This window comes from Phalacrocorax carbo, chromosome 7, assembly GCF_963921805.1.
Source record: "Phalacrocorax carbo chromosome 7, bPhaCar2.1, whole genome shotgun sequence".
NCBI lineage: Eukaryota > Metazoa > Chordata > Aves > Suliformes > Phalacrocoracidae > Phalacrocorax > Phalacrocorax carbo.
This window is the reverse complement of record NC_087519.1, coordinates 55,074,497-55,102,267: the sequence shown is the minus strand read 5'-3', so window position 1 is coordinate 55,102,267 and position 27,771 is coordinate 55,074,497. Positions and strand designations below refer to the sequence as shown.

At 43.9% G+C, this 27,771-nt stretch overlaps 2 protein-coding genes across 9 annotated transcripts in view; both read left to right on the top strand.

Moving 5' to 3' along the window:
* MCF2L2 (MCF.2 cell line derived transforming sequence-like 2) overlaps positions 1-5,526 on the top strand; it is a 194,232-nt gene extending 188,706 nt beyond the window's left edge. For all 8 annotated transcript variants that reach the window (XM_064458078.1, XM_064458077.1, XM_064458081.1 and 5 more), the window contains one exon: positions 857-5,526. In XM_064458078.1, coding sequence (XP_064314148.1) covers positions 857-957 — 101 coding nt within the window. In that variant the 3' untranslated portion in view covers positions 958-5,526. The remainder of the gene's footprint in view (positions 1-856) is intronic.
* Positions 5,527-7,499: 1,973 nt separating this feature from the next.
* On the top strand, positions 7,500-26,683 carry LAMP3 (lysosomal associated membrane protein 3). Its single transcript, XM_064455888.1, has 6 exons — positions 7,500-7,512; positions 11,281-12,068; positions 12,500-12,622; positions 15,866-15,923; positions 17,735-17,902; positions 21,570-26,683. The coding sequence occupies exons 1-6, from the start codon at positions 7,500-7,502 to the stop codon at positions 21,707-21,709; spliced, it is 1,290 nt and encodes a 429-aa protein (XP_064311958.1). The 3' UTR covers positions 21,710-26,683.
* The last annotated feature ends 1,088 nt before the right edge of the window (positions 26,684-27,771 follow it).

The following is a 27,771-nucleotide window of genomic DNA, read 5'->3' as shown; positions in this document are numbered from 1 at the left end:
GCCCAAGTGTGTCATATGGTAAGGTGTGTTGTTACTGCAGGATAGCTTTCATCCTGACGCAGGTACCGTTTGGATTTAGATCAGCATCAGGCCTGTGGCTCTGGTCTAGGTTTGAAAAGATTAAAATCTCATGAACCATTACTGCTCTCATCGTATTTCACTGCTGGCTCCTTCCTCTACTGCTGGAGTAAGGGCTGCTCTGGTGAGATTTCAGCCAAGTCAGCACTAAAAGTCATCCTTTCTTCAGCTTTGGTTCTGACCTAACACCCAGACAGGTAGGACTGGAAAAGCGGAATCTCAGCAACTCTGCAGATCCAAGGTTTAAAATTTTAGATTCATTTTTGCCCATCCTTAAATATAAGCTACCAAGTGTCCTGTTTTTCTTCTGGTAACAGAAGAAAGCAAAAGCTGGCACAGCCATTCCCTGGGTACCTGTGATAGAGAGGGACCAGCGTTTCATTCTGAATTACTGGCTTCTTTTGCCTTTTTATTCATCAGTTTGTAAAAGTTGAGAAAACCCTTTTTGAAAGTTAACCAGGATTCTTTGCTGTGGTTTAAAGGGAGTTTGGTAATTGCTGCTCCTTCACCTCCACAGCAGGTCAATTCCCTCAGTGCCTAAGACTCTCATTTCTTTGGCATGTCTAATGCTTCAAAAGAAAAATAAAGCCACACACATTACAGTTGGTTACATACCAAAAAAGCCTCCCTTGCCTTTAGTGAAGGAATTAGGAGAGCAGTAGAATTGTGATTATTTATTTTTTATTTTATTTCAGGCTTTTAACAGTGAACCTCAGGACTGTAGAAGGGAAGTCGTTTAGATGTGTTGTAGTGACAATGTCCATGTCCTCCTTTTCAGACATGTACAACGATTCCTGCAGCACAGCCTCAGTAGAGTCAGACACCAAGGACAGCGAGGTGGCCAAAAGCTTCCCAGCAGAACAGAGGGCTGGCAGCTGAACAGCAGGACCGGCACCCATCTCTCTGTTTATTTTGGGTGGACGCTGGATCAAAGTTGCCTTTCTCACAAGCTCTGAGGTTTATAATTCATTAAAACTTTATCAGCATGAACAGATGAGAACTGTGCTGTCCACCTGTCAAGCTGGGAAAAACAAACTTGAAAGGAGAATTAAACATCCAGAAAGCATCGAAACTCACCTTCAGTATTACAGGAGAAAAATGCTTCTTGCATTGATTATCAAACTGTTTCAGAAGATGTGGCCTAAATTAGGTCAACAGCAGAGCTGTGGAGTTACTATGCACGCACCTTTCGGCAACTTCGCTTGAACACCAAGTTACTGCAGAGGGACACATGCACAGTTAGGAGTTCTTGCTCTACCATGGGGTAACCTGGAGGTTCTTCCATTTGCTTGCCTCTGGCTGTGCCTTCCCCGTCCTCCTTAATTCCAGCTGATACATCGCAAATGTGACCTTTTTGCTGATGGTCAACACCAAAAACATCCCATTTTAGGGTGCCTGTGGAAAGGAAGCTTCTGACGTGGACTCTCAGAGAGGCTTTGAACAGCAACAATGTGACTGCTTTTGCAAGGGCACAGTGAATGACCTGCTGCATATAGCATATGTTGGGATGGTGCAGATGGCAACTCCTGGCAATGAGGTGGAGGTGCAGGACTTAGCAGGGAAGAAAAGACGTGTGACAGCTACTGTGACAAAGAACATTTTGAACTCTTTTTACGATATAAGTCTGCCCCCTTGCAGCCTGTGGCTGCTGGATCACAGTCCTTTGCATTTGGTGCCGAGAATTCAGTTGAATGCCATTTAATGTCATTTTGGAGTAGACTGCATGCTTTCTTTGTGTGCTGGGCTATGGAGTAGGTACATTTCATCCCCCATTTGGAATATACTTAAGCATTGCAAATAGGCAGTGAGCATTAGATGCTCCAATGAGTGGGTAAAGTGTTGTTGTTAAGTACTTTTTTTCCAGGACATTTGATTCAAGGACTGTACCAAATCTCTGCCACATAAGGATATACTGTATAATATAAAGAGATTACAGATGTTGTTATTCCTGTATAAGCCATTAGCTCATTTAGAGCAGCTGTTAAGGCATGAAGGCATTTTGATGGAAATTGGGTCTTAGGTCCCACAAAAGCTGCTAGTACTTTAGTAAAGATAAGTATTGACTAAGGGTTGCAAACAGGCAAAGATCAGCCTGGTAAAAATCACCTAGAAGCTCAAGAGTGAGAGATTGGCTTTCACTATTAGGGATTGTTTGTTTAACCCTGAAACTAGTGGTGCTCGATGTAAATAAAAAAGGGGACAAAAGCACTGAAAATGGAGATGAAGCAAACCTAAAACACTCTTTAGTAATTGAGCCTCTGAGCAAAATAGTAGGAGTGCGTATCATTTCTGTTATCGTCTTTGCAGGGAGCCAAATGTTCTCCTTTGTGTCTCAGTGAAGGCTGGCATTGCAAATATCTTAGTGTGTGAGTCAGGATAGCTGTGAAGCAGGTAGATAGTCCCATTCAAGAAAAATCCTTGGAGTAGGTAAAGGCTTATTCAGATTTTGTTTGCCTATGAAGGCTTATTGGTTAATTATGAGTTCCACTGTGGTGGTGAAGTCCCATGTGGTGGTTAATTCCTATGGTGGTTCTAACCCTCAGTATCTAAACTGTGATTTCTGGCATTTTCCATTCATGACTAAAGCACCTGAGAGTTCTGTACATTTTTGGAAGCGAATTTTGTCCTACAGAGATAAGAGTTTGTCTGGTTTGTGCTGGTTGTTTACCTTAAAAATGACACACAGGCTCTCAGGAACATGAATCCTGTTAGTTGACTGTAGTTATAAGCATCTTGAGGGAAGCATTGATTCCTTTCAGTCCCCTAAGGAAATATGCAGTGATGTTTTCTTGCAGTGCAATTATTTTATCATCTCCCTAAAATGAGCTCATTTTGGTTTCTGTATTACTTTCAGAAACTTTTGCACAGCCTGATAACAGTGCTTCTGTCTACCCCTGCACTTAGCACAGGAGAGGAAAGGGGTAGGGAGCTTTGATTGCACATCAATAAATATAGGAAGCTTGTGTATGTGTGAGAGGAAGATGGAGAAGGGTTCCCCTGGGTATATGAAACTGCCAAAACCAGGATTTGTGACATTGCTGACAGTTGGAAAGATGCAAACCTGCACTTTGGAGTTTCTCTGGAGGAATCTCGTTCTAATGGCGAAATGACAGTGGGAAGTAACGGTTTGAACGGAAGATGGAAAGTCAGGTGTTGCCAGTCCATTTCCTACCTCTGCTGTGTGCAGTGACAGCGTGCTAGTCCTATATCCCCCGGTGCTTTGATATCTTCCTGTAAAATGGGAGCTGTGTGTCCCACGTGTTCAGTTCTGATGCTAAATTTTAGCACATATGCAAAAATTGAGGACCCTCCAGGGGAGAGTAGAGCATTCAACTGCATATGTCCTGCTGTGCCCTCCATGAGTATCAGTGGTGGCATCCTGTGGGGCAGTCTAGAGCTGGAGCAGGGAAGAGGATTGCTGCAGAGGTGTGTCCTCTCTCCCAGCTCACCATCTCATCATGACAACCGCAAAGGTATGGGCTGAATTATAACATTTCTCCTCCCTACTTTACTTTTGTAAACAATACTTTTTTTAAAAAAAGGTCACGTTTTATTCTGTTGGACCAAAGTTTGAGTCACTCCTGCACCATGAATGTCCTGAGGATGGCAAGTAACTCACTGCCCCATGGCTGTGTGCAGCTGTGGCACAGCACTTTGGTCTCAGCAGTCTTTGGGAGCTGGCTGTGTCACAGCTATCCTCAGACACTACTGAACCTGTGCAGGGACCCCACAACCATTAGCTGGGTCTTTAACCTTCCTGCAGTGCTGGTGAGCCAAAGGCAGCTGCCTGTTCCTGTCTGCACGTTCCAGACTGGGACCATACTGCAGCCATTGCAGCTGCTGCTGGGGAGTAACTGGGGCCCTTTGCCTGGTTGATGCCTGTGGTGCAAATTGAAGTGAGACAGTGCCACACTGCTGCATTTGCTTTTTTAAAGAATGAAGTTCAGCGACAGGTCAGGCTGCTGACACGTCTGAGAGCATCCAACAAGTAACCTTCTGGCTTTGCTGATGAGACAAAATAGGGTTTGATGACCTTTTTTTTTATTGATAGTAGGCAGGATAGTCTTTTAATTAGTGTATTTCCATCAAGCAAGGTGATAAATAAGGGAATGACTTTCCTTGTACAGTCTAGAATAAGATTTGGTAACGTCCAGCAAGACAAATGCATACATTAAGGTATCCTTATACTGTATGTAGGTCTTTGACACCATCATTTTCAGGTAGATTGACACAAAAATCATAGTTTTCAAATATGGATTTCATTTCAGTGTTGTTTGGAGATGACATAGTGTCCAGAGAGTCATTTAAAAGTAACGGTTGCCACTAAGTTTTGGTTGTAGCAGATCCAAGGTAAACCTGTGCTGTAGCAGCACTCGTGGTTGAGCATTGTGCCCTCGCTGCTTGACCAGCGAATCCGTGCCAGCTGCCTGGCTCTTCTCTCTGGGTCTGGACTAGTGAGGCCTGCCCTCTGGTCTCCCAGAACCCAGTCTGAGGTTTTGACTTGGATCTCCTCCCTCTGCTCTGCTGCCGGCTTCTGTGAAATTTGCAGAAACTTCACATCCTCAAAAATCTGCCCTCTGCTCAGTCGGGTGTAGTTGGGCAACAGAATCCTTCCTTACTGGTGGTAATGGCAAACAGATAGATGGGCAGTTGCCATGATATGTAAGTCTTGCTTTTCTAGTAAACCAGGCCAAAATGTAATGAGGCCTGATCCTCTCCTTTTCTCCACCCCACTGGGTGGAGAATCAGACCAATGGTTGTTGTCTGGATCACAAAGGGCTGCGGCCAAACCACGACTGAACGCTGGCTTTTCTTGCCAGTGACAACAAAGCTGTGAGTGTGTCTTATATTCTGGTTGTGTATGTGATGAAAAGCCATTTTATTATCAATAATTTTCTTAGACTCTGAGATTTCAAAAAGGATTGGGTATGAGAAAGGCCATGCGCTTCCTTTTCAGAAATACTTAAAGCCTGACTTCAAATATATATGTTTAGAAATATATAAGGATAAAAAAGAGCCAAATTGTGTATTTCTTCTTGCAGCTGGAGCTGAATTAGCTGCTAAGATTCCCTCTCCCCAGCTGAGAATTGGTACAGTTTGTTTTTCTTACATATTTTCCATGGTGTTGATAATGATGTATTTGTATATTGTGGCTGATGAGAGATAATCAGACAGGGAAAGGGTGCAGAATTACCTGTCCTTTTTTTCCAGTCAAGACAGAATGTATGAATTTATTACAAGAAAAAAGTGTGCAAGTGAACTTCCTGTAATTAGGCCATTCTGACCTGTGTAGAACCACACTTTGTTTGAAATTTATAAAAATTATAACTAGTACAGAAAATTGTGGTTGATGTCTCTATATGAAGTAACCAGTCAAATAAGCTTTCTTTTATTTGAAATAAATGATTATCAGTAAAGGCACATCAGCAGAGCTGAAAAAAATCCACACATCTGTCCAGTATAACTTTATTTGTCCCACACACGTGTCAGAAAAAGCACAAAGTGGGTTTTTTCCTTTACCCATCTCCCTTAGTCATGTTCTCAAATCCCAGGGACTCATGGGAGAGTGCAGAGGTTCACACAGACAATGCAGAGTGGCATATGCCAGTGCTGCAGCCATAAGGCAAGGAAGTTGTAGGATAACTTTATTATAGTTATCCCCAAGATACCTGCATACCTTTGGCTACCAGTGGTTTATTAGGGAGTGCCAATTGACCCAAATGCATGTTGTGGATCATGTAGAAGGGCAAGGAGGTAAAAATCAGAACGTAGAAACACAACGCAAATACAGAGAGCAAAATAAATTTGAACTCATTTCAGCTGGTATCCATAGTTCTGGAGGCAAACCTCTCCTCACTTGGGTTTTCAAGTCATTGGCCTTATCATGTTACTGCACTTCAATATTGGTATGAGAAAAAGAAGAACAAGGACTACCCGAGACCCCAGGTGTGGGGCTTGCTTTGTTCCCCCCACACCAAGCAGGCTCCATGGCAAGGGCCCAGGGCTGGAAATCCAGCCGCACACATGAGCAGGCGTAATGCTCTTCTGCTGCAGATCTCTGGCACGTGGCTATGCGTGTTGGGACCTGCCCGTGCAGATCCTGTCCCAGCTTGGCATTGTTTGCAGGATGCACTTCATGGAACAGAGGTGGGTCGTTGCTATTTGCTGAGGAGTGTGTTTGGACACAACACTAATGGTGGCCACCCTGGCTGATCCACCTTGAAGAAACTCAGTCCTTGGAGCAGGACTGAACCAGCCAACAAAGGCTGGTGACTGTCCCCTACTGGGACCAGACCCTGGTTGGGGCTTTGCTCAGCCCTGTCTCACTTTTAGCAGGTGCTCTGCAGAGGTGGTTCAAGATAACACCTCTCTCTTCTGTGTCTTAACATAAGAGTTTGGCCCCAAAGAAAGTACTTTTTTAAAGAACACAGGGGAAAGTACTGATTTACAGATCTTAACCCTCCACTGGGGTATAGCTGCAGTCTGCACTGAGTTACCAGGACTGGTGAAAGGAGCATGAAGCTTTACATGGCCTTGCAGAGCCCCAGGTCTCACCTGCACAGTGAGATATAGTTACCCTGCAGTCCTTTCTGTTTTCACTTTCTTTCCTGACCATCATTTATTTCCTTCTGTGGTAGTTTACAGATGAGAAGCATCGGTCTCCCCCTCTCTCCACCCCCTTTCCAGCCATGTGACTGAGCACTCCCTGCATCAAGTGAAACTTTTCAGTCCCCAGGAAACCTTCGTTTCCTTGCCACCCACTCCATGGTGAGAAGCAGCATCTCCCAAACCTGCAGCTGTGCTGGCCATGGGGAGGAGCGCACGGCAGTTTGTCTTGCTAACCTTCTCCTGTGGTGAGTAACATCTTCCATCATTTCTACCAGAAAGATAAGATACACTACACTGGTTTTGTTTCTTTGCAGTCTGAACAGCACCTAGCAGACTGAAAACTTGAAACAGTTTTGTTGCTAGGACTAAGGATGCTTTTAATAAAGTCCCACTGCTAAGAAATAGCTATAACTACATCTAATTGCAGCTGGTATAGACTTAGTCTGATGTTTTCCTGTGTGTTTTCCCTTGCACTCTGTGGTGACACAAGCTCTGACTGTGTGGTGGAGTCAGCTCAAAATAGTGTTAGAGGCAGGCTTCTTTGGGCTTGCTTTTCTTAAAAATACTTCCCAGACCAGCAGAACTGACTGAGGGTTTTCGGTGAGACAAGCAGAAGAAAAACTAAAGAAGTGTTGCTGGAGTCATTTGTGTTGCGAGATGCAGAGCGTGATCAGGAAAGCAAGGGTGAGGTGGGGGACTTGGGGAAGGCGGAGGCAGACTGGGGCTTTGCTCAACAACAGACCAGATCAAAGTCACCGTTCAAGCCTTAATGCTGCTCTGTGAAAATCTGGAGAGCTAGCCTGGTCAGGGACATGCCCCAGCATGGTAAGTCATCCCTCAACACCTGCAGCAGTACAAAATCTGCCTGGTGAAGAAGGACAGAGCATGATTTAATCTGTGTAATGGCTAAAGGTTTGCGCTTGCTGGTGGGGTGCTGGATTTCTGTGGCGTGTTTTGCCATTGGCACACAGGGATCACACAGGTAATAATCCTCGTCTCTGTCCTAGCTCTGCTGCGGCAGCGCAGTGAGCAGGGAAACAGCCCAGAGCCTGCTGAAGTAGCCTCAAAAACATGTACACGAAAGGAGAGCAGGATCAGACTGAGAGAAATAACACTAATAACTCAGTGGTCAGGAAGGATCTTTCTGACCAGGAAGAACTCGTTTCTTCAGTTCCTTATCCATTTTTGATCATTCCTTTAGTAATGTGTTGTGTTTTATTAATGCCACAAAGTCAAGTCTTTGTAAGCAGATAGGGAATTAAATGTAATTAAAGTTTAAGGGATAAAGTCTGTTGGGTTGGAGGTTTAAGCAACTGCTCCTGTGCTTGAGGGAAACTATGACAGTACTAAAACTGCTCAGAAAATCTTGGCACTCTTCCAGTCCCTCAAGGACTCAAACCAAAGCAGCCGGAGTCAGTGAGAGTGCTTTCAGTGACTGTAGGAGCTGGGTCAGGTTTTTGTGTCCACAGAAAAATCAGTCTGCTAAACAGGAGCATTTCTTCTGGGCAGTGTAAAGCAGAACAAACCTGCCGGGCTGCCGAGCAGCATGAGTGTGTGGTTAGATGAGAAGGTGAAAAAAATCCCCAGCAGGAGGTTTTTTTTCATCCACCCCAGTACAGGACGGCAGGCTGAGAAATGGCTCAGCCAGATCATGGCACCGAGTGCACTGCTTCCCACCATAGTGCCCGGGAGCAGAGCAGCGATGTTCCTTTGCTGGCATAGACTGAACCTCCCCGGACACCAAAGCATGAAAACAGGGTCTCCAGGCCCAGACTGGGGACAGCGAATTTGTTCTGAAGCGCTGCATGCGTGGAGGCTTGCTGGGCAGAAATGCAACCCTTGGCATTTGTAATGCATAACTTTGATGCTGAGGTAAGATGAGGGGATTGCCACAGGGAGCACATGTCCCTCGAGGAAAATGCTGGTTGTATGAAGTTCTGAGGTGGCCTCATAGAAGAAAGAGAGGCTAACAGGGAGATGCAGAGCTGCAATTTGGTGCTCTGTGGTCCCTTTTGCCAGCAGAGCTGCGGTGGGGGGAGCCATGCAAGTGGCTCCTTTGCCAAGTTGTGCCCGGCTCCCCAAGAGGCAATGCCTCTCAGGCCTTAGAGGGTAGGTTAGGCATCCCAAGTGCCCACCTGCCCCTTCGCTACTGAGCTACCTCCAACAGCCACCCAAGAAGAGCCAAGACCATTAGGTGCAACCAGAGAGCAATCCTTGCCCATCCGTGCGAGCTTATGTGGCCGAATGCCTTTTGAGAAGATGAGCCAAACAGGTTTAGCAGCATGGCTGTGCCCCAGCAGAGGCTCCAAAATGCTGGGGAGAGCCATGGGAGGCTGGAGGAGCCATCTGGCAGGTCATCTGCTGAGCATGGGGCATGGGACACCCCAAAGACATTTCTGACTTCACCCCTCAGTGACTCTGTCAGGCTGAACGTTTCACTAGTGAAAATAGGTTGAAATTACCTTTTGCGGGAAATGAAGTTTCATTTAAAAGCTATGGATGGCATCTAAATGTTAGTGAAGTAATGTTTCTCTCCACATCTGTAAGATAAGTGTTATCTGGTCAGAAATCAAAACCAATCTGTTAACTAAAAACTAGAAGTACTGACTATTTAAGACGTGTAAATTTGAATATGGGTTGTTTTGCAATCTTATAGGGGAAAAAAGAGTGAAAATTGCAACTACTTCTTTTCTGTTTTTATGGTGATGATGCACTTAGATGCAGCTACCTACAGCTGGTATATGGCAACTGCTCTGATTTTCTGCTGGCACACAGAGGAGATAAGTTATCTGCTTTTCAGCTCTGTCAGCAGGTGTGCTAAAGGCATGGGGAAAGTGAGAAAACGAAATAAAGTATCATATTAATTATGGTATTTTTAGGTTCCTTCTGATAAAATTCACAATCAGAGGGATCTGTCCTGTCATTTTTGTGGCTTTTCAATTGTATCAAGTTGCACTTCTTTGATGATAACAGCTACACTGGCAGTCAAGTATATTCTGTACAGCGCAGAGGTAAAACCCAAGCAATTTTAGGAATATGGAGTATACATCTACACTTATGCTCTTCACTAGCATAGCCATTTTAAGGGGAAATTGGAGCGTCAGTTCAGACCTATACATCTGTTCTCATTTCTTTCGTTTTGATCTTGAATTTGATTTAAAAGCCAGTAGGTTTTATTGTTCTGATGTAGTCTATATGTACCCTAAAATGGTGAGATTTTCTGAATTCAGCTATTGTTGCAGAGCTCTGTTCATGCTGAGTGAAAATAAATAAATGAAAGGAAGGTGAGCTTGTGAGCTTTCTGCTATTTCCATGCTGAATGTGCCTCTAGCCTTAATCGATCCAAACATCCAAATCTCAGCAACCTGCCTGCCACAAAGCTTTGAAACACATTAATGAGAAACTTCTTCAGAAAAGAACAGCATACAATAACCTTCTCAGCCAATGTGTTGCGGTGTCCTCTGTGGAGCTGTATAGCTAGAAATATGAGCTGCCCTGGACTTTTGGGTCCCTTCTGTCTCCAAACTGGAGAATTCACCCCTGTCCTCCAGCTAATGTAGGCAGTAAAGCATTTAACTACACCTGAAGCTTCATGCCCATCAAGGAATTCATATATGCCAGTGATTTATGATTTCTTTTAGCTTGACCGTGTCTTTACAGAGTCTTGCTGCATACTCAGAATCAAAGACTCATGCAGAAGAGTTGTGACCATTGTCTATTCTACAATGTACTTGTCCCAGTCTTTCTTCACTTTGTTATTTACATTTAGGAGCCAGATATTTTCGTTTCAGTTCTGCAAGGGACATGTTTCTGTAAATGTTATAATACGGAAGCAAAATTTTGGTGCTGTGACTATTTTTAGATGTGGTCCATAAAGCCCCTGGCTGCGGTACCCTGAAATTTGTTTCTTATTGCTGAAAGCCCATTGCTAAGTGGCTGGTCTTACCTTGTTTGGAGCATCCCCTTGGGTACCTCCCAGAAGGGAAAACTTCAGGGTTCAAGCTGGCATGGCTACCACAAAGCCATAAACAAATATCTGGAATTTCCCTGTCTCCCAGAAGGGTTTCCCAGCCTATTGTGAATCACTGTAAGACCATTACGCTGCCTCACTTCCTTCACACACACAAAAATGTTCCCTCTCCCCATGCTTTGTTTCTAAGTAACCAACCACCCCTTTGCCTGTTGTACCCACTTCATCTTTCTTAGACCTTGATAATTCGCCTTTAGCAAATCTTGCTGTGCTACTGCCTGCAAGGGAATTCTTGTGCTGCCTGGGGATTGTGCAAGGCCTGCTCACGCCTCTGGCATCCTCTGGCTTCTTCAGCAGTAAATGCAGCGTGTGGGGAGCTGGGAGCCAATGTGCTTCCACTGCAATGGGCATGTTCAGAGGTGTGAAGACTGGGGGAGTGGTGAAAAGTTATAGACAGTCCTACAGCATGTCTACCTTCACTCTCCTATCATGACTGGAGCCAAATGAAGAGTAAGATCATGTCACCCGTCTGATAACCAAATCAGTGCAGTAATGTTGTGGGTATCAACAGAAATGTTAAATGTAAAGGTTTCTAGACTACTGACTTATTGGTTTCTTTGCAGCATTTTCCTCCTGCTTTGCTGATGTGGCCCTGGGGGTCAAACTGTCTCCAGAAACCACATCCTTCCACTATAGGGCTACTTCTGCTCAGCCGCTTTCCCTTTATCATTCTTCACCCCACCAAGGCACCATAGCTCATTTTAACAGCACGGGCTCTCCTCAAACAACACCCACAAGCCACAGAACAACTGTGCAGGCAACAGACCAGCGTCAGGTAACAAGTGCACCAGACCATCACACGACAGCGCAGGCAGGAGCGACCACCATACAAGTGACCAGCCAGAAATCTCCCATGGTGGTATCCACGACATCAGCAGACAACACAACTGAAGCTGGTAAGGCTACAACCCAGGCAACGGAAACACTTACAGCTGCAGTGAAGAACGCAACTGTACAGCCCATGTCCTCAACCAGGCAAGGCAGAACACATGTGAGCACAGAAATGAAAGCAACCACAAACACAACTGTAAAGCATACAATGCCAAACACACAAACGACAGCTGCTGCCATAACTACTACAGCGACCTCCATGCAAACTGCAAAGCCCACCACAGGGTCAGGAAATCAAACAACAGTGCCTAAAAGTCCAACAGCTACAGCCGTGACCAACACAACAACCATTCGTCCCGGGACCCAAACAACTGTCCCATCTACTACGATGACAGTGAGACCCACTCTTGCACCACAGCCTTCTCCCATCCCCACTGGCACATACGCCATTTCCAGTGGGAACAGGACCTGCATCAAAATGGTCATGGGTTTGCAACTGATGGCTCAAAACACACAGAAGGTGAGGTGGAAACACTACAAGGCTGAGCTTTGTAACAACTGTTTCTTCATTAGCTGGAATTTATTCTTCTTCTTTCAAAGCAATTTTCAGAAGTTAGCTTGTATGATAAAAATAAGAGGTTTGCCCCCAGTCTAAGGCCTTTTCTGTGCCACAGCTCTGAATCATATCAGTTCACTGAATGAGCAGAAAATGATTATTTTCTGCTAGCTTAATGCACTGGAACAGCTCAGTGCTGTGTCAGCCAGTGTTAGTGCTGGTTTACGACTGGGGAACGACCCTGGCAACCAGCAATTGGGCCGCCACTGTTCTGTTCCTTCAGCCACACACAGCTTGTCTGGAAAAAAAAAGGCAGCTATAAATCTCTGTGTGTTTCTTATTAAGTTTTTCCTTCCTCGTCATCAGCAGCCCTGCAACGTCTCTTCTCTCCACAGAAGCGGATGGAGTACCTGGCTGTCAACCCCAATGCGACACAGACATCTGGCAGCTGTGGGATGGTGCAGTCTGAGCTGAACATAACTTTTGGTGGAGGGTTTATAAACTTCAACTTTGTAAAGGTAATTGTTGCATTTAGAGGGAAGGAGTGTTTAGGATTGGAGTGCTGGAATTCAGGCTGCCTTTGATCCAGCTTGTGCTGTGGGAAAAGGCATTTCATCCATCTCTATGCTAGTTTTCCACCTGTATATAAGGCATTATCACTCCTGTCCTTCCCAAGAGGCTAGAATCATAGATCTATGGATTACTTCAGGTTGCAAAAGACCTTTGGAGGGCACCTGGTCCAACCCCCTGCACAGACCAGGGATAACTTCAATGCCAAATCAGATCTTGTCTGTTTGAACTTTGAATTTGAAAAGGTTCGTATGTGCAATGAAGGGTAAGTACAGTGCCTTGCCATCCTTTGATACAAAGTGCTAGAGAACAGTCATAAAGCTACCAGTCTAAAGCAACACAAAGGCTAGAAATAGCTCCAAACAAGATCTGCTCTCATTTTTACGTAGGTAAAAATCCAGTGGGAGGGAAGGCCAGCTCTGCTGTTTGCACTGGGGCAGGACAGAGGGAATGGGTTTGGGCCTGGCGTCCCTGCACAGGAATGGGGGTGGGGAGGGTGTGCTGGGAGTTCTGACTCACACTATCAGGTTGCTCTTATGAAATGGCATCCTCTCAGGGACGACCTGAATGCGGGTGAGGTTAGGCGTTTGCTTCCCATAAATGCCCAGTATCACAACTGTCCAGCCAAAAGCTAGCTGTGGTTGTTAAATCCAAAGGGCAGCCTTTGCAGCTGTGAGAGCCCAGGAGCCACAGCCCATTCACAGCTGAAGAGACCTAATTTAATCTAATTTCTGAGTGGAAGATTCCAAACAAGTGAACTACAACAACAGAATTGTAGTTAAGTGCCCTTAAAATACACCCACCAGGGAAACTTGTAAGTACACACAGAAACTTGTGCAAGAGAAAAGCCCTGCTTAAACAGTGGGAAAATGAGCTTTCTTTTTGACATTGTGTCTATTGTTACCCTGTTCTCTACAGGGACCGCACGGTATGTGGATGAGGCTGTAACATAAGCTACCAAGAGTGCTGCTGCTATTACAACCATGTGAGAAAATTGCTGATTGCAGCCATCCTCTTGCTTCCTCAGACATTTACAAGGCTGACACATTTTGGGAGGTAGTATGTAGTACTGTTTATCTGATAGCTAATAAGGGCTATCAAGCCAAAATGTCAATCTTACAGCCTGGTTCCAAGCTCAAATTAGTGACAATTAAGTGCAAACGGTTAATCAGTCACTTCCACAGAAAGTCCAAGAGGCAACAGCGAATTATACGACACCTGAGTCATTAATACTTGAGCAGAGAAAAGATTTCCATTAATAATCATCTTGATTTTAGTTAATGGCAGAAAGTTTTCTAAAAGCTACAGAGGAAAAGTGAGGTAAAAAATCAAGGAGCTGTTTTAAAACAAAGGATCAGTTCAGACCATAAGTGTTTGCTTTAAATCTATGCTTCCTACAACAAGGGGAGCATTTTCTGTGTTACAAGGATCTTCAGAAAAAGTCTGGTGATTCAAGTACCCATGAAGACCCCAGCTTGCAGCAGTGCTAAGGAGAGCGTTGTGAACCTTCAGGAGGTACTTGACCTGTCTTGCCCTGAAAAAGGTGGTTATTGGCACAGCATTAGACAATCTGCCTTTCACTTAAAGATAAGCCTCAAGAGCATAGCAGGGCTTGGCCTAAATGTCTTTGAAATTCAAGTTAATAAGAGATCATTTTGCCTTTTTTTTTTTTTTTAATTTGTTTGGCCCCCACAGCCTCTCTAACTGCTTTGAACCGGGGTGCTCAAGTGAGAGCACTTCTGATTTTCACTGGTGGAAGAGGAGCTGGATCTGGCCCTGGGGCTGTGGTGCTGGTGTGGGTTAGTGGGAGGTGAGTGGCTGGCTCAGTACTCACCACTGCCAGCTGCTTTTTGCAAAGAACTTGAAAAAATGAAGTTTTGTAACCAATCCAGAAGACGTGAAGTAGGAGCAGGTGGTTTCCCCAAGCCGAGTTATTAACTGTGGCCAAACAGAACATAGTGCTGACGCCAAAAAAAAAAAAAAGGTAATACTTGACCTCTTTATGTCTTTAAGTAGGAATAATGCTGAGAACCTCTTCTCTGGTGTATTTCCTTCTTAAACTTTCCCAGTCCATCCTACCAGCTTTTAAACTCCATAATGTTAAAACTGGGTGCACAGGAGACATTCATGTCTGCTGCCGTTGTTGCACCAGCTGCGCTCACCAGTCCCTGTGAGCTCAGAGCTGGAATTAAAATTAGTAGTAGTGCTCAGATTATACTCCAACACTGCCAGCAGGGAAAATCTCCCAGGGTTGGCTCTTGCTTAGTCCTGGGGAGGACAGTGTTCAGGTTGCACCAGGGTTTTAGGGCACATGCAGGCAGAACAGTCAGTTGGAAACTGCTCTGTGCTGTTGTACCAGGTGCTTTCCATGTGAGTAGGCATAAGGAAAAAAAAAGCCAGCCAGCACTGCTGCTGTCTGCAGGGTGGAAGGAACAGTTGTTTCTCCCCTACACAGACACATCCAGGTTGCTGTTTCCTCATCTGTAGTGACTGCTGTTGGCAGACAAAGTAGAAAATGAGCAGTACTAGCATGAGATGAGCTCCTGGCTCTCAGCTTGTTGCTGACCTCTCTCAGTTCAAAACAACAATGCACACAGCAGCACGGCTGCTTTCTGCAGTTTGCTCACGTGAAGGGCATCTCTGCATAAAGTGCACTGCAATGCCAAGAGTCCTGAGTACTCCTAAAGGTGTCGGCTTAGGTCCTGCAAGCCATCAGACTGCAGGACAGCATGGATTAATTCAGTATAGGATTTCTCGTGAGAGCGCTGTAGAGACTGTCAGTGAAAGCAGAACAGGTGAACAAAAAATAAACAGCCTTATCACATGCCTGTTAATTTGTGCAACGTATAATATTTGCTTAACTCCCTCCTAGTTTTGGTTACCACAAGAATAACCCAAATGTCTAGCTTGAGCAGCGTGTGCAAAATCACACCTGCACGGTCCAGTTTCGCAGCTGAGCAGACCTGGTGATGTGGCTGAGATTGCTGCATTACACCAGTGTCTTACCTATTAGATGGACTGGTTTGGAAAAGAAAAAGCAATACATCCAAGCTGGTTGGTTCTTGGGTCTTGAAGGTGATGCTTTAAAATGTGCTTCTTTGGGAAAGTCTTTGTGACCATTCTGCTGTGGTGAACTATTTTTTCACGAAGATGAGGGTGCATTGCGACTAAAGATATATCTTCTTTTGCAGCAAGCTCCAATGTACTATGTCAGTCAAATTGAGACCAGATTACAGTTATCTTCTGAAGGTCAGTGATTTAACAGTGTCTTCATTTCATACCAAACTGTTCTGGGTGTGGGATAGGCTGAATTTTGCAAATTAAGTCCATCAGGCTTTCAACATGTCATTCACTTAAATCTTGTGGCACAAAAATGGAAGAGAAGGATCAGGCTGCAGTTTCATCAGGATTGTTCAATTTTCCTTTTGCCCTCAAAAACTTTCCTTGCTCTTTCAGAATAGATTACTTCTAAATTTAAGATACAAAACAGTCCTCAAAGTTTTTATCTGCAAACACTCAGAAATCCTGTGACTCCGGTTCAGTTGCATGCATCTTTCCAATCCAATACGCAAACTAAATGAATACGGTATCTGGATCACAGAAACGCAGAGCTGGATCCAGATATGGAGAGGAAGCGCATCTGACATGTTGGTTTGCCAAAGAACTGGACCCAGGCTGAGGTTTTTAAAATGATCCTGAAATCCTAGACCTTGTCTGTGCTCTTCTCCAGTGACCAGATTTCCTTTTTCTTATATAGCCCTGCTTCTCACCGTTTGAACAGTCAGGAGCTGCCCCAGATGCTCCCTCACAAGAAATGCTAAGAGACCTTCACTTAGGTCAGACAGAAAAATTCTGAGCCATCACTTCAGATTTTCTTTGAGATTAATTTTTGTACAAATTCTTCCTAATATATCAAATCTGTGACAGGTTAACAGCTACATTATGTTACTTCTCTGCTTGTTACTCATAAGTATTTGGGCTTACTTTTGTCCCTGAGAGAAGAAAAACAAATCAGGGGCTTGACCAGGTGTGTCCTCATTTTTCTTCTCACTGATGAGCGCTTTCATTAACTCAAGTGGAGCCTATTCTGATCTATGGCAATTAAAGTAAAGGAAAAGCTGATCCAGAAGACATGTCTGCTAGGGATGTTCTCAGTGTAAATGACCAGAGTTTTCCTGTGTATTGCTAAGTGCCAACTGCAACAAATACAAACTAATCAGCTTAATCATAAGTTTTAAAATCCTCAAGTATACTTTGAGTCCTCCACATTGGTGCTGGCAAGAGACGACGTTCTCCCTGGCCAGTTGTTACTGCCTCTCTGCCGGATGTCATCGGTTCAGAAGCCCACCAGCAGTGCTTTTGCAGTGAGCAAGCCTGTATCTTTTTCTAAGATAAAAATTACTGAATTAACTATATTAGTGCACACTGGTGTACTGATTTTGACTGAAGAGGACCGGGGTATGTTGGCAGATGTGGTTGAGATACAGTGATACAGAGTTGGTGATGTGGATTATTTTGTCTTAAACTGGTATATCTGCTTTCAAAAGAAGATATGCATCGAGGATATGCCCAGGTTACATGATCTTTTTATGCCTTGAACTTGAGCCATATTTTCTGTAAAGTACTGTGACACTGAAATATGTTTAAAAACATATTTAAATCATAAAGCAATACAGAGTAAATATGTCAAATTTCCCATGCTAGAGATGGTATCTCTGTTTTGTCTGTGCTGGTGACCTAAGATAGTTGTCTGTTCCTGCGAGAATCCTAACCCCCTTCTTGCAGGCTCAGATTGTTAAAAATGTGATTTGAAGAAGCATCTGAAGCTAGCCTCTTTTTCAGACCCAAGCTCAGCTGAGTTGCCCATTGCTATTAAAGCACTCATTTAAACACAGAAGAAATACCACTGATACATGATGGGGAAAATGTCCATGCTTTAGTCACATCTGTGACTGCTGCTTTGCCAAAGCACTGGGAATCCTCTGTTTTATCTCAGAAAGGTGTTGGTTCCAACAGAGTCAGTATGGTTTCTCATTTGTCTCTCTCTTTGTGGCCTCCAGGTATGCTTTACTATGCAGTCATACATGAGAAGCTGTTTACAACAAAGCTGGGGAATTCCTTTAAGTGTGCCAGCAAGCAAACCTTTGGCTTGGAGAGGAACTTCCAGCTACTCTTTGTTAATATGCAGCTGCAGGCATTTGATATTGTCGGTAACCAGTTTGGAAAAGGTAAGTAGAAAGGATACTTTTCCCACCCTTCTGAGATCTACATGCCAGCATTCTGGTAGCCTGAGGTATCTCCTTCCACTAGATTACAACCATACACATGTGGTGATCCTTTTACACCTATAGCACAGTCACAGCTTTGTAACAGCTCCCAAATAACATAACCTGTCTGCTGCTGTATCATCACCGTTCTCTGAGTCGTTTTCAACACAGTGCTACAATCTATGGGAGATGGAAAAGTGTCTTTCCCTCCTACCTTCAGTACCTTCTGTTTCACCTTCTCATTAAAAATGTTCAGCTCTACAGCCACCATTTTATTCTTCACCCATTTTCTCCCAGCGCAAGCAGCGGCGTGTTCACCACCACTGCATTGCTCAAACCCCTAATATGTACAGTTCCATTCAAGGTTACTGTTCTTGATATAGTCAGATTTTAGCTATTTTGAAAGGCTTTTGACACTCATGATGTCCCACAGCTGCAGCAGCAAAACTGCCAACTAATAACGGATATTTGTGAATGCAGGGTGATGCTTTCAGAGCAGCTGTGTCTAGACATGATGAAAGGCATTCCTGAGGAGAAGCACAACTGGCATGCTTCCTAGTTTCAGAATTAAATGTGATGCTCATCTCAGCAATTTGTCTTTTCTTGAGTACAGCCACAAAGAGGCAACCATATAGCTTAGTAAAAGAGAGAGACAGACCAGTATTGATTCCCCTGGTCCCTGGATCGCCCACATTGGGAGAATGTATTGAGGCTCATCACAACTTCTTCCCTACACCCACACCTGTGGTTCCTTCCACAGGGAAATGAGATGTTGTCATCTTTGTTTCTTGTCCAGTGATGCAGCCAGGACCTGGCCAGGGTGTGGGGTCCAGGACTGCTGAGTGCACCAGGAAACTCCCGTGTCCCACAGTATAGACACTTTCACTATTGCCTTACTTCTTATGAGATGCATGGAAGATCCCACAAAAGGTAGAGAGGTGGACTAGATGGTACCCTGTGGTCTCTTTCAAATTGTACATCTTCACATTTCGCTGACTTCCCCTCAGGCTGTTTCCGTAAAAGAAATCAGGTGGACTGATAAGCTTATCAGCTCTCCAGCCCTTCACATGCACTAATAAAACATTCCTTTCTTCTGACATTCCACTTTCTGAATGCTTACAAACTCTTGCCCCTGTATTCTTTTTACTTTAGATCTCTCTTTGACTCAGTTTGGCGCTGTTTGACTGATTATTCTTCTTCTGTTAGCTCAATGTTTTGCCTGCCTTTCTTACCCTAGAAGGGATGTAATGGGAAATAACATCTGGGGCTTTTTTAAGACATGAACTTTTTTTTACATACTTTTCTTAAAAGCCACGCTGAGAATCCAATCTATGCTCTCATCCTCATGAAGGTTTCTTCGTAGGATAAAACCAAGCTAGAACAACTCTAGTCCCCAGATTCCCATTTGAAGTTGTACAATGAATGAGTTCGGATATGGCTTTTGGTACGGCCTCACCTCTAGCAGAGCCATATCTTAGAAAGACTCTCTCTCTCTCCCCTGCCAAGGTCAGGCTAATTGCTGCTAATCAATACTATATGCAAAATTAATTAATTAGTTTTGTTCTTAATCAAAAGGCTGAGAAAGCAGGTGCCACCTCTGAAATAATTCCCCAGAGGCCATGAAATAGTTATGAAAGTGTTATGTACCTCTGCTGTGTATGCAGATTTTGAAAGATAAAATCCCCAGTGAAGGAATGACTGTATGCATCACCAGCCTCCTCCCCTCAGGTTTCTTGGGACTGGTAGTTTCACTTCTCTTGCTCCTGATTTGCTTATCTTTAAAAGAGGAAGAAAATGAAAACAGTAATGATCATTGGTTTCAAGTTCCTTACAATTTTGTACAGACTGCAGCAGCGTTCCATCAATAGCTTGGCCTGCCTGGAAAGCTGCGAAAGCATCTTCTGAACTGCGCATCCGTATACCAGAAACAATTCCTAGCGTTCATAGCCTGATGTTTTGAAAAGCAAAATGGCCAATTCAAACATCTCTGGCTTTTGCAGTACTCAAATGCAAATACTTTTCAGCCCACTTCCTTAACGTCAGGTTACATTAACCAGACAAAGCTTTTAAAAGCCAGCATCTAGTAGAATGCTGATGCCTTTGGGATTGTAGCATTGCATCACATGAAACGACCATCTCGATCAGAGGAGAAAAGGATGAGATTTTGGGGAGAGCTGCATGGAGGCTCTGGAGCTGTGGCATGTCATGCACTCCACAGGCTCCCTGGGCTATCTGCCCACTGTTGGCGTAAAATCTCAAGCTCGGCCACAGTCTGTGCCAGCATGGCCATCAGAATGAGACAATAACAGCAGAGGCCTTTGTCTCAGAGTGCTGTTGAAACCTGCCTTGGAATAGTCACAGGGACTGAAAGAGGTGGAGGCTGTTGGATCTCTCTTAAACCTTGGGTATAAACTGGATTCACTGCTGAGTTGTGATATAGTTTGGTATTAAGCTGATCAAGCTACCCTACTTAGAGGATAGTTTGCTACTCACATGCTACTCAGAGCATCACGCTAGAGGTCCTTCTTTCCCTGGTGCCCAAGGAAAGAACATTCCTAAAGATCAGATGGAAGATGTAGGTCTGATCCAGTTCTGGGATAACACATTAGTGATAATTCCCAGACCTTCCCTTCATTCCCAGGGCTACACATGCTGTATTGCGACTTGGAGACTGAGCCTGCCATTGTTACTTGGGTAAATATCCCGTTTATGTCAGTGGCCCAGATGGCACAGTCTCTCCATAGGAAAGCCACCAATTTACCCCAATCTGGAAGTTAATTTTTAAGTAACGAGTTTTCATTTAATCAGAAGATTACTTGAATACTCATTTGGGTAGGGACTGGCTGAAGAAGTCAGGATTTGCCCCCTCTGTAGCTAAGACATATGGTTGGAGTGAATATATCTTTGGATGGTTCTTAAAACACATTATTTGTGTCAAAACCTTTTCTGATATCATCACATGTACAATAAAATTACAATGGCACTGCTAAAGCAATTCCCTGGACCAAGTGCAAGGCTTCTGCCTTCCCAATCTCTTGATGTTCCGAGTTAGCCACAATTATCCACAAATATTCTGTATTAAACACAGAGGACAATTAGAATTTTATTTTTCTTAGGAAACACCGACTTAGCTAGGATCCTTGCTGTGCTAATGATGTGCTGGACTATGGGCTCCCTTCTCTGGCCTGATACTTTTTACTGGGCAGAAGCAATTAGATGTCACATAGGGGCAGGTTTTGTCCAGGCAGCATGTGTCTTGCTCTTTATTTTCAGACTTGCACTTTGTAGTGTGATGCACCACACCTGCTATCAGCCAGAAAGCCTCCTGCTGTGTATGTACTGATCTTGATGGTAAGACAATTACTGCGGACATGAAAGAGCAGAGTAATTCTTCAGTGAAGCGTATAATTATTTCGAAAGGGGCAAGTAATGCTTTCTTGAGATAAGATTCACCACTGATAAAAATGGATTAAGTATAGCTAAGGGGGGAAAAAAAAAAAAAAAAAAAAGGAAACAAGGTTTTGAGAACTTCTGGCTTGTATTTGCTAACTTTTCCACAGTACAGATTTATAGTCTACGAGTATGGTGTTCTGCTCTAACACATTCTCTGATCTCTTTTTACTTTCAGAAGAAGAATGTTTTCCTGATAAAAACAGCAAAGCAGCTCCCATCGTGGTGGGCCTGAGTATCCTGGCATTGTTTGTCATTGTGTATGCCACATTCCTGATTTCCAGAAGAAAGCCGCATAGAGGATATGAACGTATCTGAGGTGCCCTTGTCCTTCCAAATGTGTGTAGCGAGTAGAGGAATCAAAGGAGTTTTAGCTTATACCTGGTAATCTTATCGCCCTGAAGCCGTATTTTTAAGTGGGATGACGCCATGTGTTTAAAGCTAATGAATATTTCTGGAAGTGATTTCTTTAGGGTGGGAAGGAGAGAACTCACACCATCTACCTTAGCCTACTATTAGCATCTAATTTAGATGTAGTCCAGAGGACCAAAGTGAGGAGCGAGCCTAAACTCTTTCTATTATCAACAAAGGAGGCAATTCAGACCACCGAAGTCAGATGCCTAAAAATAGCTTAAAGAGGGCAGTATCACTATTTGCCCAGAAAAATCCAGCAGGTTTCCTAAAGATGACACCAGATTTATCATAATAGATGAGTCCAGTGATATGACCTTCAAGGGAATAAACCAGAGGTCCACAGCTACAGGTAACCCTGTTAAATCAGAGCTCAGTGAAAGCCTTGTGGGAACATTGTGTATGCTGAAGTGTCAGGGCAAGTGTAAGTGTGGCTTCCATGCATAAGCAAGTTCTCACCCAGGGTTGCATTTCACAAGTTCTTGTTTTTTCCTACTAAGCCTGTCAGAAGAACACAGTGATAATATGCGACTCTCACTCTGTAGGCAGTATTTTTAGAAAATTTTCTAGTTTCCAGTGATTGTATATGCAAATAAGAGAAGATTACCCAATTACGGTTATACAGGGTCTGCCTGACCAGTATGTGCCAAAATTATTGCTCGTCATTGCTTGCCTCAGCCCTGACGCAAAGATGTCTGAGCTTTTTGCCGATAGTTCTTGAACTGCAGCCTCATAAAGCACAGCACATTTGTGCAATCTGACGTTGGTAAGTTTATCCTGAAGTGCTAGGTTGCAAACTGCACGATTCAGGAGCTGATTGACAGGCAGCTGAGATGTCTGTGCAGCAGAACTGGGCAGGCTTTTGGAGGCAGTAACGCCATCCACCTGCCACACCAGGCCAAGCCATCCCACTTGTTGATTGGCACTCAAGGCACAGACTCCCTTTGCCACGTGTTTGAAACACTATGTGGAGAAAACTAACATGAGGGTCTGAAAGCACTGCGACATGTGAGCCGGTGCTAACGATGCCAGTGCAATAGATGGGGAGTGGGGTGAATTTGCTTGATAAATTCCAGAAGCCTAATATTTTGTGGTCTTGCGAGGGCTCATGAATCACCCACTTCCTATTCAGACATGGACCTGTTACAGTGACTGCCGCTGAACTCAATAACTGTCCCTCTACTGAGGTGGCAGCACTGTGATTGCTCTTAATCTGGGAAGGTACCACACTCACTGAAAATGCCAGGGATTTAGTGGCCACGATTGTGGCAGACCTGCACGAGGTCTGTGAGAAAATGGAAATCCACTGACGCTGTATGTTCAAGGCTTCTGAGGGAACTAAAAGCTTGCACAGGCCTTGGACAAACTCGCTGCCCAAAAGTGAATGCTATCCAGGGTGGTTGCAGCTGAGCAGCTGGGTTTTCATATGGAAATAATCTGGAGTTGCTTAAAAGCACACTAACTGTAACACTGTAGTCTGTTCCCTGCCAAGCCAATGATGAAGGTGTGAAAGTGGTTAATTGCTTTTGAGATTAAGTTCAAGCTAATGTTCTCTGTTGCAACGAGGAAAAACTCATCACAAAAGATTTACAAAGCTAAACATGCACAAATGTGCACGTACACCACATACAAATCTGTTCACTGAGGCAAATGACATCAGAATGATAAGAAATTATATACAAAAACATTTACAAAAGAGAAAATGCTACTAAATAAGAGCACACTTACCCCTTAGGAATTAGGGTAATGACTTAAATTCTACCAATAGAAGTTTTGCCTGGAAAAGGACTGTGGAATTGCACCCATTAAAGAAAAGAAAGGCTGAAGTAATCTGCAAAAATTCCTTGTTCTTAGTTTAATCCAGATCTAAACAAAATCAAAATGCTGGCAGAAAATTTAATTTCCATTAATAATGGCCCAAATCCTGAGCAATTATTAATGGTGACAGAACCTCACTAGATTTTCACTGGGTAAAACTGATGATAAAATATTGTGACTTTAATTTCCCTTAAGTATTTTTAAAATAGTTTTGATATTCACTTATTTAAACCAAGAATGAAAAGAAATCCTTCCATTCTATGAAGAAGATGCTCATCTGTGTCAAGTAGAAACATGGTCATACCATTCCATAATTGACATCATACATAGCTGGGGAAGTAATTAACAGTCTCCAGAAATGTCCCCTTTGAGTCTGACTGAACCAATAGATAAGAAAGATAAAGACAATTTTGAAGCACTTTTTTGCGTGGAGAAACATAAGACAGAAGTCAGAACCAGCTATGAGCAGGGGAGGCAGTTGAATACAATTGTAAGGTAAAGTAGCACAAGAGACAGAACAGCAAACTTTCAAACCTCTAATAGAGGTATAGTGATTTGAACAGTGTTCAGCTGAATGCTCAAACTAAAATTTGGGTGTTTCGATTATTACTTTGTAAAAGGCTCCAGCACTGCTAATATTGCTTAATGAACTTTATTTTCACCCTTCCTCCTTCCCCCCTGGTTAGTGGATGAGCAGTCCACTGAACTCAGTGGCATTGTTCATGCCCGTGGATTAACAAGATCCCTCTAGTTCTCAGGGTTAGTTAATGCTATTAACCTGTTCTTTAGAAAGCAGATTTTTATACTTCATTAAAGCAATCTAATTTTTTTAAAACAAGAGAATTGATGAGTTGTCCAGCAGGAAAGGTAAATATATGGAAGCACTTCCATTCAAAAATGAGCCTAAGTTTGTGACAGTGATGTTATTGTCCCAAACTGTTACGTGTCGACATTTTAACGACACTGCCTGAAAAGCTCATCCATGCACATGATCTGACCCTGAGCCGTTCTGACTTGATCACTGCTACTGGTCAACAGACATCTTTCCCGTTCAAAACTTAGTCTCACATGCTTTTTGGATTGTTGGGTTGCATGAGCTGTACGGGTTGTTACTTCTGTGGATATAGCATTTTCTTGTTACATTCTATACAGAAAAAATATCTTTTTCTTAATATTCAGTCTTTTAACGTTTGATATCAACATGAGGAGAGAAAACTGTTCTTAATGACTGATAAATCGGTGTTTAATCTTGTGACGCCCTCTGGCAATTTTACTGATGCTGCAAAGTTAATGTTTCACACACACACACACTTTTTTCTTTCTACAGTGAATCAAACTGTTGTACTGGACAATGTTTGGATTCAAGTTTACCTGGTTTGTTCTTATGCTTTTTATTGCTATTATTTGTTTGCTATTTTTATGAAGCTGCATACTGCTCTTTCTACATGAATAACAACTCTGGGCTTGCTCCAAATGGCACTTGTGAAGTGCACATGGCACAAACCAGTGAAACAGTTGGAGGCTCCCATGAAATGCTGCCAAACTGAATCCACTGGAGTTAGTACTTTACAGTAGCAGAGGATCCACTGGAGAACTCCTTACTGCACCAGGAGATCCCAGCCCCTAACCTTCTGCCACCTGCAGCCCAGCCTGCACGCCATCGCCTCCTTCCCTGACCACAGCTCACACAAACAGCCTGCAGCAGGGATGCATGATAGCATGCCAGCATAGCAGGGAGTGTTGACTCTCTGAATTTAATGTTGAGTTAGAATTAGACAGCCGAGCTACTCCCTGAGCTGCCATGTGCAGCTTTTAAAGCTGATGCCTGTATTTATTTTCTGTCAGAATTTAGGTAGATATTTGGCTGGCACTTTTTTATCTCATGGAGCTTTGAGGTCCTCCTCCTAGTGTGAAGACTCTATAGGTGTAATTAGTCTTGGCTGCCAGGCTTTCTCTTTTAACCATCTTGTCTGAGGAAACATTTTGAGCACAAAAAGTCCCTAAAGGAGCACCAGACAAATCAGAGCCTCTTAACAAACTGCATGCCAGGTGGGCCATAATTATACCACGGGCAGCAGCGCACAGTTTCTTTGTTTCCTGTCAGTAGGGAGGTAAATGGAAACAGTATTTTCTAACCTTGCAGATTGCTTCCCTTCAGGGCTGCTCTTTGCCATAGTCAGACTCTTGTTCAGCAACTTGCTCACTGCTTGGGACAGGGGTTTACCAACCAACCTGTCCTAAAAATCTGCATGCTAAAAACCTTCATATAGTCGGCAGGAGCCCATGTACCCAGAGAGCTGAGAGAAGAGCACAGTCTGCTGTGGGAGGGGGCAAGGTTGCAGCTGGCTCTCAGAGTGACCAGCAATGTTGGTCTCAGCAGCCCCAGCTCACTTTTTCCCCCACTGCAGCTCAGATGAACCCATCCCTGAATCAAAAGATAATGATCATGATAACATGACACATCCCATCAGGGAAGCTATGCTTAACTTGCTTGCAAGCATGTGCTGGTCAGGATACAGTGGGCTACTCGTAGAAATTAGGAGGTGAGCACATCCCTACAGCTCCCTGAGGCTCTGCTGCAGTTCTCACCCCAGACCATTCACTATGGTCTCTTGCAACCCAAGGTAGACAAAGGGCATTCCATGAGTATGATGATGTCATACTTAGCCAAATCGCCAAGGAGTTTAATCACCAAGGATTAGTTAATTAAAGCGAGAGTTAATTTTTTTCAATCCTTTTTTGCTTCCTGATGGACAAAAGGTCCACATTAAACAACAGCTGTCAATTCTGGTTGAAAGAGGAAGAGAGATATAGACTAGCTTCTTGTGTATCTGCAATAGCGTGGCCAGCAGGAGCCGGGCAGGGATGGGGCCCCTGTGCTCGGCCCTGGGGAGGCCCCACCTCGAATGCTGGGCTCAGGTTTGGGCCCCTCGGGACAAGAAGGGCCTTGAGGGGCTGGAGCGTGTCCAGAGAAGGGCAGCGGGGCTGGGGCAGGGTCTGGAGCACAAGTGTGCTGGGGGGCGGCTGAGGGGGCTGGAGGGGTTTAGCCTGGAGAAGGGGGGGCTGAGGGGAGACCTTCTCGCTCTCTGCAGCTGCCTGAGAGGGGCTGGAGTGAGGGGGGGGCTGGTCTCTCCCTCAAGTCACCAGTGACAGGACGAGAGGGAACGGCCTCAGGCTGCGTCAGGGGAGGTTTAGGTTGGATATGAGGGAAAATGTCTTCACTGCCAGAGCGGTCAGGCCCTGGCACAGGCTGCCCAGAGAGGTGGGGGAGTCACCGTCCCTGGGGGGGTTCAAAAAACATGTAGCCGTGGCACTTCAGGACATGGTTTAGGAGACACGGTATTGTTGGGCTGACGATTGGACTAGATGATCCTACAGGTCTTTTCCAACCTTAATGATTCTGTGATTCTGTGATAATATGGTTTGGTTGATCACTTCTAGCTTGCTATAATATCTGGATGCTAAAAATTACTTTGCTATGAGAAGTAAGATATGCTTTTTATTTTTCTATTATTGGTGTTTCTATAATAAAGGTTGTATTTAGTCATTAAAGTGTGCATTGCTGTGCAATTATTTTATAGCTTGAGTTCTGTTTCGCCTAAACTGTTTAAAATACAAGAACAATCTAATAAACAGGCAGGGTCGCATGGGCACTGGACACAAGCCAAAGACACAGATATGCTTATATCCTAACCATAACTTTGATGATTATTTCTTTTGTGGCTTGGGCAGCTCATCTGACATTTCTTTCTTGATTTCATCAGCATTTAAAAAAAAAAAAAAAAAGGTATTGAAAATATGATGTGTTTTTCTGTCAGTCTCCCCACAACTTCCAGAGTATCTGAATTCACTATGTTTCTTTATATATCTAGATCTCTTTCTGTTTCCTACTGGTCCAATAAACACAGACCATAACTCACAGCAGATCTGATGGATGCTTGTTACTTCACGTTTAAACTGCTTTCACAGATAATAATTTTAGGCATTATGATGAGTCTTTTGAGGAGGACGCATCCTTTCAGTGTGCAGTTATGTAAACTAGAGGAAATAAATAGCTTGGAAAATACCACACACAAACTTGAGAAATTGACAGATTCTATATTGGTCAAAGGAATTTCCCAAAAGATGGGGGCTGTACTGATCTGTAAAGG

Bases quoted from the DNA above. Each gene is read 5' to 3' on its own strand.
- LAMP3 (XM_064455888.1), top strand. The intron at 15,924-17,734 runs GTCAGTGATTTA...TGTGGCCTCCAG, and splicing joins ATTACAGTTATCTTCTGAAG to GTATGCTTTACTATGCAGTC. The intron at 17,903-21,569 runs GTAAGTAGAAAG...TTTTACTTTCAG, and splicing joins CGGTAACCAGTTTGGAAAAG to AAGAAGAATGTTTTCCTGAT.